Below are 17,989 nucleotides of genomic sequence, written 5' to 3' on the forward strand. Positions count from 1 at the left end.
TACCATAGATTGGGTGGCTTAGACAGCAAACGTTTATTTCTCACAGTTCTGGAGACTGAGTAGTCCAAGATCAAGGTGCCAGTAGATTTGTTCCTGGTGAGAGCTCTCTTCCTGTCTTGCAGATAGCCACCTTCCCCTTAAGGAGAGAGCGCTCTGGTTTCTCTTCTTATAAGGACACTGGTGCCATCATGGGGGCTCTACTTTCATGACCTTATCGAAACCTAATTACTTTCCAAGGGCCCCACCTCCTAATACAATCATATTGGAGGTTAGGATGCCAACATATAGGTTAGGGGAGCCCTGACACTCACTTCATAACAACGCTGCATTGAGATAGTATGTCTTTTTTTTATTTATTTATTGCTTAAAGTATTACAAAGAGTATTACATATGTCTCCTTCCCCCCCCCCCGCCCTTGACAATCCCCTGGCCTCCCCTACCCCCCAGTGTCTTATGTCCATTGGTTATGCTTATATGCATGCATACAAGTCCTTTGGTTGATTTCTTACCCACCCCCCTCCTGCCCTCCCACCCTCCCCGGCCTTCCTGCTGTAGTTTGACAGTCTGTTCGAGGCAGTTCTGCCTCTGTATCTATTTTTGTTCATAAGTTTATAATGGTCTTTATTATCCAGAAATGAGTGAGATCATGTGGTATTTTTCCTTCATTGACTGGCTTATTTCACTTAGCATAATGCTCTCCAGTTCCATCCATGCTGTTGCAAATGGTAAGAGTTCCTTCTTTTTTACAGCAGCATAGTATTCCATCGTGTAGATGTACCACGGTTTTCTAATCCATTCGAGATAGTATGTCTTATACTGCCTCCTAAATTTGAGCCAGGGACGTGTTTTTTTTATTGTTAATATTTTAAAATAAATATAATATCAGATTCGGTCCATATATTGAGGTTCTACTGTATATTGAAAGCACTTTAAACATATTTATTTTTTCTCAGTAATAGATAAGTGAGAAAACGGAGAGGTTAAATGGTTAAGATCTAGTGAGAAGCTGAGTTGGAATTCTCCACCCCGTCTATGCACTTCCAAAATCCAATGGCTTCAATATACAACATGGCTCTCTAGGGAGTTTACTAATTATCAAAGCAGCTTATGAGTCACTGGCAGACTCAATCATTGCTGATGCCCCCTCCAGCTCTAAAAGTGTGTGGGGAGTTTGGTTGATTTGTTCATGATGGCTTCCCACTTTACCTCCTGCTCAGATTCTGATTACAAGACATCTTTTTTTTCCTTTCTTTATGTTTTTCTTTTTGTTAATCCTCACCTGAGGCTATTTTTTTCCATTGATTTTTAGAGAGAGTGGGAGGAAGGGGGAGAGACAGAGACAGAGAAATATCGATGTGAGAGAGACACATCAATTGGTAGCCCCCTGCATGTGTCCCCACCTGGGGCTGCGAACCTGCAGCTGAGGTATGTGCCCTTAACCAGAATCAAACCTGAGACCCTTCAGTCCATGGGCCGGTGCTCTAACAACTGAGCACTGGCTAGGACTACATGACATCTCTTATATCTGGAAACAATTTTGCTCACAAGAAAAGAAATTATAGTCTTCTTTGAATATTAACTTTTAAAAAGTCAATCAACAAAAGTAAGGTGGGCCTTTCATTTGGATTTGCAAAGAAAAAGATAATTTGTTGACCATCCCCAATATAATAACCTTCAAAAATAGAGGAAGGAGAGTGAGGTAGAAGTGAGGGAGGGGGGAAAATATTGAAATGAAATCCACTGTTGACATTGTCAGTACATCTCACATTGATTCCTAAAGAAGAGCTAGAGAAAGATTCATCTTTGTTGTATAAAAATTAATATGGCATAAAGTTAATTAAATTAATATTTATTGAATTCCTATTAGTGTCAGGTGCCATGCTAAGTCCTAGATATAAAAATGGTGAATTTGCACACACCCAGACTTTGCTCTGAAGGAACTCACAGTCCAATGGTAGAAAGACACAAAGTAGAAATTTTTAATATGGTATTATAGTGATGGAGATGTGAATACAATATTCAGGAGCTCAGAGGGGGGCATGTCCAACTGGCTTCCTTAAGAGAGGTGATGCCTAAGGTGAGCCTTAAGGAGTGAGTGGAGTTGGGGGAGTTAGAAAGGATGGGATAGGAAGATTATTCCAGGTAAGAGCAAAACCACAAAGGTCTGGGGGTCAAAGCGCAGAGTTTGAAGAAAGGAGATGAGGCTGGAAAAGTAGGCTTTTGAGAAGATGAGTTCTATTTGTGATACATAGAATCCAAGACACTCCAGTGAAAGTTTAGCAGGAAGTTGGGTATATGGGGCTGTTGTTTAGAGATGGCCTTGGATGAATTTGAGAGGTGGGAATTGATAGTTGAAAAATGTGATAATTAATTAAATCATCCAGGGAGTTTGTACAGAGTGAGAGCTGACATTTGAGACTAGATTACAAATAAAAATCAACATTTGAGAAAGGGACAGAGAAAAACAAGCTCAAAAAGGAGAAAGTATAAATAGAGAGGCAGGAGTAAATACAAGGGGGTCTGGCCTCATGGAAGCCCAAGGAGTAGAATTATAATTAAGGGGTGGCTTGTGGAGGCAGATGGCCTTGCTGTTCTGACAACAGCAAGTTGCTCTAAAAAGTAGTCTAAAGTCAGAAGCGGAATTAAGGAGAAAATATGTAGTCTACTCCTGGAGGTGAAGAAAAGAGAGGTTGGGTTATAGCTGGAGGAATATGGGAGGTCAAAGGATAGTGATGACGATGATGACAACGACAATGATGACGATGATGATGATGATGGTGATGATGGATTGCTTTGAGAAGAGAGGAGACTTCTGTATGTTTCTTGACTGTAAGGGAAAAGCTAGTAGAAAGGTACAAAGCATAAGACAGATATGTACTGACAAATGGAGGGACTTTTCAGGGGAGGTACACCACATGCACTGAGACTGGAGAGGTGATAGTCTCAAATTTTTTTATTATGTGGGAGACAAGGTTCATAGATAATTTGCTGCACCTAAACTAATACTCTGCCTGAACCTCCTGATTGAAGATATCCTCTTCCTTTTGTCAGCAAACAGTTCACTTTTCCTTGGACTTGCTGTCTGAGTCCTGAAGAAACATTGTTCTTATACCATGGGAAGTGGCACCTCAACCCACCATCATTTTGCTTTCCAGAATGCAGAAAAAGGTATGTGTTTCCCACCTCCCGAGCTAGTTCTGGGTACCCCAAAGTTTATGTTGCAAAGGAGAGACTTGTCATGATAGAAGCAAAAACCATTCTATTTCTCCTCATGCAACTCTTCAGCTTCTTCTTGTGCTATGACCAGCAGAATGTTCAGCTGAGTATCTTAGGACTTGGTGAAGTATATTTGACAGAATTAAAATTCACTCAAGGGGTCAGGCTGTTCATTGGGGTTTATGCCAGACTATATAAGTGAGTGACTAGGTTGGGCAAAAAAGGGATGAAAGAGCACTCCAGGTAGAGGGTACAGCACAAAGGTCATGAAGTAGGTAGGAGGGATGCATATTCAAGGAACTAAATGGTTTGAAGTGAGTGAGATAGAGGGTAGCATGACATGAGGCTGCTGAGGTAGACAGAGCCCAAAGCCCTGAGATCTTATAGAATTTTAAACTTTATCCTAAAGGCATGAGGAACCATTGAGGAATTAAAAATAGGAGTTCTATAATAAGATTTTAATATTAAAAGACCCTTATTTAAAAGACTCTTCTGGCTTCCATGAAGAAGGGATTGAAGGGGGTAAGAGAAGGAGAAGAAAGAACAGTTTAGAAGCTACCAAAGTCATCTAAGCAAGAGGTGATGACGTCTTAGTCCAGAGTCGGTGGCAGTAGAGATGGAGAGAATAGGGTAAACTACAATAATATTCAGGAGGTGGATTTGACAGAATCTAACTGATTAGATGTATGAGGTGAGGGAGAAGGATCGGTCAAGAACGATCTCCAGGTTTCTGGCTATCAACACTGTGTAGATGATAATACCACTTACTGATGTAATGATAAAGGAGAAGAACCAACTTTGACTAGAGGGAAGATGATGAGTTTTTATATGCTGCTGATGAGTGTCTGCACTCTGGGTTGGAGGCGCCCATGAGACATGCAGGTGGAAGTGCTAAGTAGGCAGCTGCATATTCAGATCTGCATTTGGGGGGAATGTTGGGCTGGAGATATGTGCATTTGGAAGGCATCAGAGTGTAGGTGGTTGTTGAAGCCATGAGGGTCACTGAAGTAGCCTAGAGTGAGAGTAAAACCAGATCAGAGACCAGGGCCTAGGACAGAGCCAAACTTATACCAGTACTTAAGCATCAGGTAGAAAGAGGTTGATCCAGCAAAGGAGGCTAAGGAGAGCAGTGGAGGTGTGGGAGGAGGCAAAGGGAATAGTGACAGCACCTTGTTTATAGGGGCCTGTGCATCTCTGTAAGCTTGCAGATTCCTTGCTTTGTAGTTGGGCAATATGTCCTAGCCAGGGTCCTCAAACTTTTTAAACAGGGGGCCAGTTCACTGTCCCTCAGACCGTTGGAGGGCCGGACTATAGTTAAAAAAAAACAAACTATGAACAAATTCAGCAACAGGCAGCAACGGCAAAAATACCCAGTGGGCCGGATAAATGTTTTCGGCGGACGGCATGTGGCCCACGGGCCGTAGTTTGAGGACCCCTGTTCTAGGCTCAACTTGCACATTTTTGATCCCAGACCAGTAATAGCTATTCTCCAGGGTGTAGGGTATTCATTGCTACCAGGTCAGTTATTATTTCTACATTATTTTAGTGAACAGATTCAGAAAAAATATATTATTTAAATAAAAATAATCATGACCAATTTGTATGTAGGATCACAATATTTTTACTTATCAATCTTGATATATTTATACTAGAGGCCCAGTGCATGAAGTATGTGCGCTTGGCCGGGGGAGGGGAGGGGAGGGGTGGTCCCCTCAGCCCGGCCTGTGCCCTCTTGCAGTTGGACATCCCTCTTGCAGTCTCGGACCCTTCGCTCCTTACTGCCTGCCTGCTGGCTGCTCCTTACCACTGGGCTTGCTGCTCCTTAGCGCTGCAGTGGAGGCAGGAGAGGCCCTGCCACTGCCGCTGCGCTTGCCAGCCATGAGCCAGGCTTCTGGCTGAGCGGTGCTCCCCCTTTGGAAGTGCACTGACCACCAGGGGGCAGCTCCTGCGTTGAGCATTCGCCCCCTGGTGGTCAGTGTACATCATAGCGACTGGTCATTCTGCCGTTCGGTCGATTTGCATATTAGCCTTCTATTATATAGGATCTCTTTTCTCTTTATCCTTTTTTTTTTTTTTTTGGTATCATGGAAATTTTTTTTTTAATTAAATCTTTATTGTTCAGATTATTACATTTGTTCCCTTTTTTTTCCCCCCCCATAACTCCCCTCCTCCCAGTTCCGGCCCCACCCTCCGCCCTCACTCCCCACCCACTGTCCTCATCCATAGGTGCACGATTTTTGTCCAGTCTCTTCCCAGATCTCCCACACCCCTTTCCCCCCCAAGAATAGTCAGTCCATTCCCTTTCTATGTCCCTGATTCAATTATGATCAACAGTTCATTCTGTTCATCAGATTATTTATTCACTTGATTCTTAGATTCACTTGTTGATAGATGCATATTTGTTGTTCATAATTTGTATCTTTACCTTTTTCTTCCTCTTCCTCTTCTTAAAGGGTACCTTTCAGCATTTCATATAATCCTGGTTTGGTGGTGATGAACTCCTTTAGCTTTTCCTTATCTGTGAAGCTCTTTATCTGACCTTCAATTCTGAATGATAGCTTTGCTGGATAAAGTAATCTTGGTTGTAGGTTCTTGGTATTCATCACTTTGAATATTTCTTTCTTTTTTTTTTTAAAAAATATATATATTTTTATTGATTTTTTACAGAGAAGAAGGGAGAGGGATAGAGAGCTAGAAACATCGATGAGAGAGAAACATCGATCAGCTGCCTCCTGCACACCCCCTACCGGGGTTGTGCCCGCAACCAAGGTACATGCCCTTGACCAGAGTCGAACCTGGGACCCTTCAGTCCGCAGGCCAACGCTCTATCCACTGAGCCAAACCAGTCAGGGCTACTTTGAATATTTCTTGCCACTCCCTTCTGGCCTGCAAAGTTTCTGTTAAGAAATCAGCTGACAGTCGTATGGGTATTCCCTTGTAGGTAACTGAGTTTCTTTCTCTTGCTGTTTTTAGGATTCTCTCTTTATCTTTTGCTCTTGGCATTTTAATTATGATGTGTCTTGGTGTGGTCCTCTTTGGATTCCTTTTGTTTGGGGTTCTCCGCGCTTCTTGGACCTGTAAGTCCATTTCTTTCACCAGGTGGGGGAAGTTTTCTGTCATTATTTCTTCAAATAGGTTTTCAATATCTTGCTCTCTCTCATCTTCTGGCACCCCTATAATTCTGATGTTGGTACGCTTGAAGCTGTCCCAGAGGCTCCTTACACTATCCTCGCATTTTTGGATTCTTTTTTCATTTTGCTTTTCCGGTTGGATGTTTTTTGCTTCCTCGCATTTCAAATCATTGACTTGATTCTTGCGCTCCTCTGGTCTGCTTTTGGGCATCTGTATAATATTCGTTATTTCAGTCCGTGTGTGCTTAATTTCTAGTTGGTTCCCCAATATAAGATCGAGGGTCTTATTAGTTTTCGTGTAGATCTCATTAAGTTTATCGGCAGCTTCTAAACAGTTCTTGAGAGACCTTAAAAGTGTGGTTCTGAACTCTATTTCTTCCATTGACAATTTTGTCCTGTTTCTTTGTCTCCGCATTTTGTTATGCTTCCTTGGTGCACCCCCTAGTGGTCTTTGTTCGCAGTCTTATAGATAAATCTTGATTGTTGTAGCTAATTCCAGGGAGGGTTTGACCTCCAGGCCAAATGGCTATGAGAATCAGCTGTGTCAGCAGTGAGAGAACTTCTGTCCTCTAGGGAGGTGCTAATCTAGCCTTTGCCTGAGGCTATCCGGCAAATGCCTCTGTGCAGGGCTTGGGTAGGGCAGGGCGGGTCGCACAGGATCAACAGGGTGGGCCAGAGAGAGCAGTTATGGCGGCTCTCAGTCCTGTCCCCAGGGGCTCTGCCTCTCTGAGTCCCAGCACCCGCTGCAAAGCTCAGAGAGAAAGCTGCACTCGCTCTGACCGAAGCCAGACAGTCCCGCTTCTCCCGTTTGAGTCTGGGTCCCTAAAGACTCGCCTGTATCTGGAGCTCAGAGTCTGCGACTCCCTCCTGATTGAAAACGCCAACCGCGCCCTCCGCCGCCAGCCCGCTCCGCGAGCTCCGCACCTCAGAATTTGACTTCAGCACTGCGCCTCCTCTGAGTGTCCGTGTGCGTTTCTCTTTCCTCCTAGTTGTAGGACTTCCACTCAGCCAGCGTTCCTGTGGTTCTGGGTGATGTCCGTTCCGTGTTTTAGTTTCACTTTTGAAGTAGTTGTTCAAAGCAGCAAACTCCGGCATTAACCTATGCCGCCATCTTGGTTCTCTCTTTATCCTTAATGACATCAATATAGTATTATTTACTCTGTCCCATGAAATTTAATGAACAGTTTCAGAATAATATAAAAATACTATTATAAGCGATATGATTACTGAAAACTCTTTAAGAGTCCTTTGCAGTTCTTTTGTTCTTCAGATATATCCACTAGGGATATACAAATTACTGAACTTTCAAGTCATTTGCAGTAACTCTTTTCTGTGCAGTGATGCCACCAACTTGTACATGGTTAGAAGCACTTGTTTAACTTTTGCTTTGGATTTTTAGAGATTGAGGTTTTCACTTTAATTTGTTTCATAATTTTGTAAAACATTTATACATTTACTGGTCCAATTATATGTAACTGTGTAACAAACTATCCCAAAACTTAGTCGTTTAAGACAAGTATTTTATTCTGGTCATGATTTTGTGGGTCAGAAATTTGAAAAGGGTCCAGCTGGGGTGGTTTGTCTCTGATCCTCAAGGCAGCTGGGCTGGAAGCTCTACCTCTATGACAGCTCTTCATTCAGTATCTGAGCCTTGGTGCCCTTTGGCCGCTCTCTCCCTACATGATTGCCTTGTTCTTCATATGGGGTTTTAGCATCTTCCTATGGGGTCTTAGCAATCAGGTGTATTTGTAACTTGCACCCTAGCATTTGGTTTACACAATACCGGAGCAAGAAGTACTCAAGTGTAATGTATTGTGCTGTGGGGAGGGAGGATGGGAAAAAGGATCTAAAACTATCTTGTACCTCACAGTGCCCATCTCAATTAAAGATAACCCCAGCCCCAGAGAGAGAACTGGAGGGAGAATAAAGAGGCAGAGAGAGGCGCTGCCTGCTCCCCCAACCCTAAGTGGCCGAAGCAGGACACAGGCTATAAATATGTCTACTTGGCAGTACTTGCCTTAAAATGCGTGAGGCGAGGTGTTAGCAAACAACATTTTCAGGGAAACTTAATGGCCATGATATTCTTCAGTGCTGGTTACACTTTAATGCAAGTAAGAGTCACATGTGGAGAACCAAGATGGCGACATAAGGTACAAACCTGTACATGCTGCCCCCCACAACAACATTAAAAATACAACTATAAGACAAAACAGCTATCATCCAGAACCACGGGAAAGCTGACCGAGTGGAAGTTCTACCACTAGAAGGAAAGAAAAAAGCGCTTTGAGACCAAGTAGAAGGTGCAGAGGCGACAAGAACAGAGGTACGGAGGCGCGTGCAAGGCAGCTGCACCTGGGTGCATGGTTTTTTTCAATAGGAAGGGGATACAAGCTCTCGAACACACTGAACTCATTTACGGCAAGACTGTGGTGTCCCAGATTCCTACGGGGAGAAACTGGACTGTCTTGCAGCGGGTAGGAAAGCAAGGGTGACTTTCTTGCAGAGCTGCTCGCAGGGATCATTGTTGCTGTGGGGGCGCGAGACTCGGGGCGCAGAGATGCGGAGTCTGCGGAGACGGCTTATGACAGCCATTGCTGTTTGCTCCGCCCTGGTGATTCTCTGAGACCCTGCCCCACTCAATTTACATCCCCACCCAAGAGGTGCGCTGCGGCACAAAGCAATCACCTGCGCGTTTGCAGCCTAACAAACTGCAGCTGGATCAGAGAGCTCCAAAACTTCCAAACTCCAAACAAAGAGGAGAAATCTGCTTATGTTGCTGTAGCTCCTGCTGGATGGACTCACACAGTGGTTGACTTGGAGATCCAGGAGCCAGGTCAGACACCAGATTTCAACTCCTCACATCCATAAGGGACACACTCAAGAAGCAGACTCAGTGAGCACCAAAGCCCCACTGAAGCAAGCCCTACCCCATAAGGGTGTCTCCAGCACAGCAGTTCTTCCACTGTAGACACAGTGGGTCCTCGCAGTCAGCCAAAAATGTGGAGACAAAGAAACATGTCAATAATGAAAGAAATGGAGGAAAGCAAACTAATGGAGGACATAGAGTTCAAAACCACAGTTATAAGGTTACTCAAGAATCTTCTACGAACCTCCAAGGAACTTAGTGAGACCTTCGAGGATCTTAATGAGAATGCCAAAAAAATGGAAAAGGACCAGTCAGAAATTAAACATACACTGACTGAAATTAAAAATAATATACAGAGATCCAACAGCAGACTAGAGGAATCCAAGAATCAAGCCAAAGATTTGAAATACGCAGAAGCAAAAACACCATCTGGAAAAGCAAAACGAAAAAAGAATCCAAAAATATGAAGATAGAGTAAGGAGCCTCTGGGACAACTTCAAACGTACCAATATCCAAATTATCGGGGTGCCAGAAAAAGAGAGAGCGCAAGATACTGAAAGCCTATTAGAAGAAATCATGACAGAAAACTTCCCCTACCTGATGAAAGAAATAGACTTACAAGTCCAGGAAGTGAAGAGAACCCCAAATAAGAGAAATCCAAAGAGGACCACACCAAGACACATCATAATTAAAATGCCAAGGGCTAAAGACAAAGAGAGAATCTTAAAAGCAGCAAGAGAAAGACAGTCAGTTACCTACAAGGGAGTACCCATACGACTGTCTGCTGATTTCTCAATAGAAACCATGCAGGCCAGAAGGGAGTGGCAAAAATATTCAAAGTGATGAATAGCAAGAACCTACAACCAAGATTACTCTACCCAGCAAAGCTATCATGTAGAATTGAAGGTCAGATAAAAAGCTTCACAGACAAGAAAAAGCTAAAGGAGTTCATCACCACCAAACCAGGATTATATGAAATGCTTAAGGATATTCTTTAAGAAGAGGAAGAAGAAGGAAAGGTAAAGATAAAAATTATGAACAATAAAGTGACAACAAATAAATATCTATCAACAAGTGAACCTAAAAATTAAGTCAGAATAAACTGGTGAATATAATAGAAGCAGGGCTGACAATTCTTGGGGGGAAGGAGGTATGTGGGGTGCAGGAAGAGACTGGACAAAAATCTTACACCTATGGATGAGGACGGTGGCAGGGGGTAAGGGCATGGAGGGGTGGGAACCAGGTGGAGGGGAACTATGGGGGGAAAAAGAGGAACATCTGTAATAATCTGAACAATACAGATTAATTTCTTTAAAAAAGAGTCACATGTGGAGCTTGTTAAATCTGCAAATTTCTGGGTTCCCTGTAGAGATTCTGATGCTACAAGTCTAGGGCGAGGCCCAGATCCCCAAGTGTTTCCCACGTGTTCTTAAAGAATCTGTAGAGCTTACCCTGGGCATGTCTGTCACTCTTCTGAACATGCATTTACAGAATGCAATTGGTAGAGCTTCAACCTCATCACTTATAATTTAGTAAGTGCCTTTGAGAAATATTTACGGTATGACTTTTTCCCCACTCATAGGAAATCAAATTCAGCTCTGCTTAAATTCCTCCCAGGTTCTCTTTTCCCACTCCACCATCATTTTTCTTCTTAGGGAAATCAGCAAGAATTGTATTAGCTCCCTAATGCAAGCTAAATATATTAAGTCAGTCTGTCTACCGTTCACGCGGCTGACCTGGGTGAACCTGCAAGCTTTCCTGTGCAATTCAGCTTTATCTACAAATAACTTCATTCACCACCGGCGGCACATCCAGGACTTGAGCTTAAGACGAATCTAGTTATTTATATGGACAGCTGTCCTGCTCCATGGACCACAGGTCCCAAAGCCCATATGAAGAATTAAAAGTCCTCAGGCCATCCTGTGGTGACAGTCACCCAGCACAGGTCCTGGCAAAAGCACAGCCCAAAGGCTGCCTGTGTGTTCGATAGGCAGCACCGTCGTGGCGGTATTGCGATGGGGACCCTTACAGCCCGGGATGTCGGAATATGGGGAGAGCAGCACAGAACCCAGCACGTGCTCATCGCCACCTGACCCTACAGTGTGTCGTAATGTGCATGTTTTCTGTTGTTTGTTTTCCCCGGTCATCATGTAATTCATCACCTTTTCCAGATGAGAACACTGAGGACCACGAAGGTGACTCACCCGAGGCCACAGAGCTGGTCAAAACAGTTTCAAGCCCAGAACCCAGATCTCCTGACAGTCGGCGTATTGTTACAATATCAAAATGCTCCCTCCCCGCCAACACCTGCATTATCCCACTTTCCAAGGATGCTGCATCCTTGCAATCGCTCCAGTTTTCACATCCTTCTCAGAATCCTGACAGTCCAGCTTTTTCATCTCCACTCATTTAAATATTTTCATTAAAAAGTGGGAATCCAATACGCCTCCAGTGATAGGAGCAGAACCGAGAGGTAAGAATGGAGGTGGCCTGAGGCATAAGTAGGGAAAGGAGCACCCCAGCCAGGGGGAAGGCAAGTCCTTCCTACCAGCCCCAACGGTCTGTGCCTTCTCCACCGTCTTGCCCCACATTACAGTGGGAGAGGTGCCCCTCCCCTCCTCCCAGGCCCAGGGAACCCCAGCTCACAGGCTTGCTTCCCCCTCCATGTCACAGCCTTCAAGGCAGCGGCCCTGATCCAGAGATGGTACCGGCGCTACATGGCACGCCTGGAGATGAGGCGGCAGTGCACCTGGAGCATCTTCCAGTCCATGGAGTATGCTGGGCAGCAAGACCAGGTCAAGGTGCGGTGGGATGTGGGACGCCTCCGGCTCCGCCTTCCAGCCCCTGGGCAGCAAGGCCCAGGTGCCTAGAGGTGTAGCTGATCTGGACCACTCCTGGGTCTCTTCTCACTCACCTCTAAAGCCAAGTCTTCTTGGGTTCTTCTGTAGCTCCACGATTTCTTCAGCTACCTTGTGGACCACTTCACCCCCAGCAGTCACAATGAGAGTGAGTATGGGCTGCCACACGGCACGTCCTCCTGTCTCAGGGTGTGGTGGGAGATGCACAGGGAGTGAAAATGTGAATCTGGTGACAGCTGGGAATGAGCAAGGAGGACCACAAATAAATGCAGAGTGGACTTGTATTCTGGGTTGTCCCAGAAGCACACCTGGAGACAAGAGTTTAAGTGCAAGGAGTGTATTTGTTAAATACAGGAAACGGTGGGTGGGGAAGGAGTGGGAAGGGATTCAGGGAAGGGAAGGCAGCCAAGAAAGCTAACAACTCAATGTGCCTGGGAAATAATGCAAAACATAGGCCCGAATGATCCCACCTGAAGGCAGAGGGAACCTGAGTCCATATATTGGCAGCTCCCTTCCCCTCCCCCTCCCACTCCCCATCCCCCTTCAACCTTCTTCCTTCTTCCTTCTTCTTCTTCTTTTCCTCTTCTTCTTTTCTTCTTCTTTCCTAATCTTTTTTTTTAAAGATATATTTTATTGATTTTTTACAGAGAGGAAGGGAGAGGGATAGAGAGTTAGAAACATCGATGAGAGAGAAACATCGATCAGTTGCCTCCTGCACACCCCCCACTGGGGATGTGCCCGCAACCAAGGCACATGCCCCTGACTGGAATCGAACCCGGGACCCTTGAGTCTGCAGGCCGACGCTCTATCCACTGAGCCAAACCAGTCAGGGCTTCTTTCCTAATCTTCACCCTAGGATATTTTCCCATTGATTTTCAGAGAGAGTGGAAGGGAAGGAGGAGGATGGGGGTCGAGGAGAGAGAGAGAGAGACAGAGAGAGAGAGAGAGAGAGAGAGAGAGAGAGAGAGAGAGAGAGAGAGAGATGTGAGACAAACACATTGATTTGTTGCCTCCCACACACGCCCCCACCAGGGCTGGGGATCCTGCAACCAAGGTACATGCCCTTGACCAGGAATCAAACCCAGTCCACACGCCGACGCTCTCACCTGATCTAAATTGGCCAGGGTTTTCTTTTCTTCTTAACAAACCTAGGCCCCTAAGTTTCCATCCTTTCTAAGTCTGACACATCTCAATCTTTTAAAATAAAAGTAGAAGGGAATTGACACAAGGACATACATAACCTTTGCCTCCTGCCCATCCTAACTTGTCATCACTTTCCTCTTTTCTTTCTTTCTTCTGTGCTGGAGCTGATGCCAGACTGGCCACTTCACACTTTATAAGGTTGGCGAGATTTTGCAGGAACATAACTCTTGTCAACACGAATAAAAGAGAAAAATGGTAATTGGCGTACGAGCTACCCGTTTCATTGGCTAATCAGGGCTATATGCAAATTAACTGCCAACTGAGATGGCAGTTAACTGCCAACAAGATGGCGGTTAATTTGCATATGTAGGCACAATGCAGGGAGGCGAAAGGGAAAGCAGGAAGAAGCCCCCTGCCACTGACAGTGATCAGAAACCCAGGGGGGAGCTAAGAGCTAGGGGGCAGGGCAAAGGCGGCCCTGGGGCCGCCTTTGCCCTGCCCCCCAGCCATGATCGGAGAATCAGGCGCCTTTTCCGCCCTGGCCAGTGATAGCAGGAAGTAGGGGAGGAGCCAGCGATGGGAGATGGGCACGGTCGAAGCTGGCAGTCCCGGGAGCTAGGGGTCCCTTGCCTGGGCCTAAAGCGGAGCCCACGATCACGGGGCCGCTGCAGCTGCGGGTCCCCGCTGCCCAGGCCGGACGCCTCAGCCAGAGGCATTAGGCCTGGGCAGGGGCGGAGCCTGCAACCGCGGGGAGCTGGGGGTCCCCTGCCCAGGCCTGACACCTCTGCCGGAGGCCTCAGGCCTGGTCAAGGGGCCGGTCTGGTGATTGGTGATCGGAGGGTGATGGGGGTCAACTCCTCTGGCAGAGGCATCGGGCCTGGGCGGGGGCTGAGCCGGGGATTGGGGGGATATGATGGTCCCCTTGCCCAGGCCTGAAGCCTGGGTCAGAGGCATCAGGCTTGGGCGGGGGGTGGAGCAAGCGATCAGAGGGAGATGGGAGTCCCCTGCCCAGGCATGATTCCTGGGCCAGAGGCCTCAGGCCTGGGCGGGGGCCAGAGCCAGTGATCGGGGGGAGATAGGGGTCCCCTGTCCAAGCCTGACACCTCTGGCGGAGGCGTCAGGCCTGGGCAAGGGGCCGATCCTGTGATTGGAGGGTGATGGGGGTCAACGCCTGAGGGCTCCCAGTATGTGAGAGGGGGCAGGCTGGGCTGAGGGACACTCCCCCCCCCCACACACACCCAGTGCACGAATTTTGTGCACCAGGCCCCTAGTTTATATATAATAGCCTAGAGGTGAAACTTGTTTTCTTATATGTTGCTTCACTTAAAGTCACTGAACCTATTGACAGCATTAAGTGAGGACCTACTGTCTGGTCCAAGGAAAAACTCCTCTGTGCTACCTGTGGACTGACTGCATGTCTGATTGTAAGCCACCACCCTTTCTGTCCTGGCAGGGGATTTCCTGAACCGCATGTTTACTGAGGAGAGAGTCCCCCGGGACTCTGAGGTAGAGAAATGCAGCGACTATGAATCCATAGAGGTGCCAGACAATTACACGGGGCCACGCCTCTCCTTCCCACTCCTTCCTGACCACGCAACTGCCCTGGTGGAAGCTTTCAGACTGAAACAAGTAAGCTCACCTAGGAACTCGAGTCACCACCAACTCCTGGTCACCTGCAGGGGGAGAGCAGATCAGAGCAGAAGGCAGGGCCCCAGACTTAGGGTGTTTGTGTCATGGGTTCACTGGAGAGATTCCATTCACTCCTCCTTTGCTTAGCCAGGACCTGTGATCAATCACCAGGTCCTATGCACTCAAAACTTCTCCTAACAATGTAATCCCCCTTTGTTCATCCATCCCACAGATAATTATTGAGCACCGGTATGTGCCAGCGTGTTCTGGACATGCAGACATAGCAAAGAGCAGGACAGACACAGCTCCTTGTCCTCATGGGGCTGACATTCTAGTGGGATACAGACACATAATAAATGACCATAAATGAGTAAATGATGTACTCATTCTCCATTCAGAACAAAATCCCAGCAAATAGCCCGGCCCTCCCTTGTCAGAACAGTTTATTTATTATTACTTGCCCAGGCCCCAAGTAAATTGTGTGTATTAGAAGGTGGTAAGAGCTATGCAAAAGAATCAACTAAGTTCTAGGTGGGAGAGGGGGCAGTTTTATTGAGTGGTCTGGGAAGGCCTCTGAAAAGGTGATTTCTGAGCAAAGGTCAAATGAAGGTGGTGAGGGAATGCACCACGTGGACATCTGGGGAAAAGCATTTCAGGCTGAGGGAACCATTGGAAAGGGCCTGAGGCGGGACCTTGCCTGGACTGCTCAGGGGCCGTGGGAAGGCCATTGTGGCCAAAGAGGAGGGAGCCAGGGAAAGAGTATTAGGAGATGGAGGCAAAGAGGACAGGGTGAATTTTATTCTTCTGAAAGAGATGGGGAGACATTGAGCACAGGAATGCTATCATCTGGCTTGCTTTTAAAAGTAATCATTTTCTGTGCTGAATAGAGTGTAAGGAGCAAGGGCTGAAGCAGGGAGGCCAAGTCAAGAGGCTACTACAATAGTCCAGGCGAAAGATGATGGTGGCTTGAAATGCTGGTGGTGGAAGCAGAGGTGGGGAAAAGTGGTCGGATTCTGGCTCTATGCCAGATTCTAATCCTTCCCCTCTTTCATATGAATTAATTCACTGCAGGAGGAGTTGGGGTGATTTTCTCAGTAATGTCAGGATTACTCGGTACCATCAGCATGCATGCACTTATTCATACTTGGCTGAACAATCATGTGTTCCTCCCCAGCTAAAGGCCAGGGGGGATTTCATAGAGCAGATAGAGGAAATTAGTTCAACATTTGGGTGACGGTGAAAAGCAGAAACAAGGGTAGAAATGGATGAAAAAGAAAGGATCTGTGCATAGGGTCCCAGGGGCAGTTGACTAGGCTCACTTTTGGGGAGGCCCATCTTCCCTCACAAATATCAGTGTTGTTCTGTTCCTTCCCTCCTCTTCCTCCTAGTAGCAGCTACATGCTCGCTATGTCTTGAATCTTTTGCATGAAACCAGAAAACATCTGGTACAGCTGCCAAACATCAATCGGGTCTCCACCTGTTACAGTGAGGAGATCACAGTGTGTGGTAAGAGCTGGTCTGAATTGGTTTTGTATGCTAGACCCAAACTAGAAAACTCTGCCTGTGATGGGGGAGGAGGAAAGGCAAGGCTGGGGGGCGGGGGGGAGGACGGGACTCAATGGCCATGTGGGCAGGCCGACTTCACTCCTTCACACTGAGAGCAATTGCATATTTGCTCCAGTTTCTTAAACTAGAGGTGGTTCAGTGAAGGACTAGGATGTCACAGGGCCAGCCTCTTCTTTATTTTCCCAAGCAATTCATATTTGACCCCAAACTCATGCTCTCCATTCAGAACAAAAACCCTGCAGGCCCTCCCTTGTTAGTTTATTTATAACTAGAGGCCGGGTGCATGAATCCGTGCACAGATAGGGGCCCTGCCCCCAACTGGGGAAGGGGGTGATCAGAGCCGCAGTGCCTGTCAAAGCAACCAGTTGTTCCTGTCGTTCTGGCATTCCAGTCGCTTGGCTTTTATATATATAGATTGCTTGACCAGGCCCTAAAGCTTAGTGAATATTCCTGCCATCCACATATATTGTCCCAGACAGAAATCCTGTTAGTGTCAATTTTTCCACCTCCTTATGTTTTCAGTGATATTTTAGATGGTCCCCCACACTTTATATTATAGATGAACACCCCACCCTTTAATTTAGGGGAGGCAGGCTGTGGTACAGCAGGTATTGTAAAATGGCACTTCTAGGAACATGCAGTGTACAGATAGGTCCTGAAATAGTCTTAAATTTTAAAAATTAGTTTCCAATATTTGAAAATTAGAGGATTTCATATTAAAATCCAGATTCCCAACTTCTCTTGAAAAATCTTGCAAGACTGACCCATAGGTGAGTTGCAGCTTCTGCTCTAGACGGGTGAAGTGTCTTCCATTCTCGCCTGGGTTTCCAGCCCTGTGCTATTCTGCCCCATCTTTGCTTCAGTAAGAACACAGGTTGTTTACTATTTATGACAATTATGCAGGAGAAATATTGTGTTTCTGCTTTCAATATTAACTACCCCTGCAACAAGGGAAATTAATAATTATTCCTATCTTACATGTGGAAAAATGACTAACCGTAAGTTTCTTAACCTTGTTAGTTTTTTTCTGGGTATTTTCCTTTTTTAGAATAAAAAAATGAGACACAATGGTAAGGACCAATCAAAACTGATATTCCTTTTCTGTTTTTGTTAGGAGATTTACATGGTCAGTTGGATGACTTAATATTCATATTTTATAAGGTATGAATGCTCAATTTAAGTTTCTGTCTTTCTCTGAGGTATAATTTAGAAGTTTGAATATAGTATCTAATAAACAAATTATTAAGTATTGCTTGGATTTTAAAATATTAGATATACATAGCATATTTATACATATAGAAAATATTAGAACACGCAGTAGAAAATATATAATATAAAAGCCAGCATTGCATTATATTCCACTATATAAACTGTTTAAAAAATACAAAATCTGAGGTTAGTAAAGAGAAGGAATCATTATTCAGCAATTGATTTTCTTTTTTTCAAATAAAGAGAATCATTTATTATCAAAGCAGTTGAAAGCTATTTTCATATTAATTTTTAATTATAAAATGCAGAGCATATAGCAACATATAGTGTATGAAGATTCTGTTTATGTAATATAACTTTATAGATATACT

At 45.4% G+C, this 17,989-nt stretch overlaps 1 protein-coding gene across 5 annotated transcripts in view; it reads left to right on the forward strand.

The window, feature by feature from the left end:
• Positions 1-17,989, forward strand: part of PPEF2 (protein phosphatase with EF-hand domain 2) — a 33,317-nt gene that overhangs the window by 2,213 nt on the left and 13,115 nt on the right. For 4 of the 5 annotated variants that reach the window (XR_009449016.1, XM_059668216.1, XM_059668235.1 and 1 more), the window contains exons 2-7: positions 3,052-3,168; positions 11,887-12,014; positions 12,162-12,219; positions 14,668-14,843; positions 16,235-16,349; positions 17,524-17,570. Coding sequence is in view for 4 of the 5 variants with exons in the window: in XM_059668216.1 (XP_059524199.1) it covers positions 3,114-3,168; positions 11,887-12,014; positions 12,162-12,219; positions 14,668-14,843; positions 16,235-16,349; positions 17,524-17,570 (579 nt within the window). In the remaining variant the exon portion in view is untranslated. Of the gene's footprint in view, positions 1-3,051; positions 3,169-11,886; positions 12,015-12,161; positions 12,220-13,181; positions 13,444-14,485; positions 14,844-16,234; positions 16,350-17,523; positions 17,571-17,989 lie in introns of those variants that run through there. The other variant, XM_059668217.1, reaches the window with a different exon arrangement.

This window comes from Myotis daubentonii, chromosome 1 (assembly GCF_963259705.1).
Source record: "Myotis daubentonii chromosome 1, mMyoDau2.1, whole genome shotgun sequence".
In the NCBI taxonomy this organism is placed as follows: domain Eukaryota; kingdom Metazoa; phylum Chordata; class Mammalia; order Chiroptera; family Vespertilionidae; genus Myotis; species Myotis daubentonii.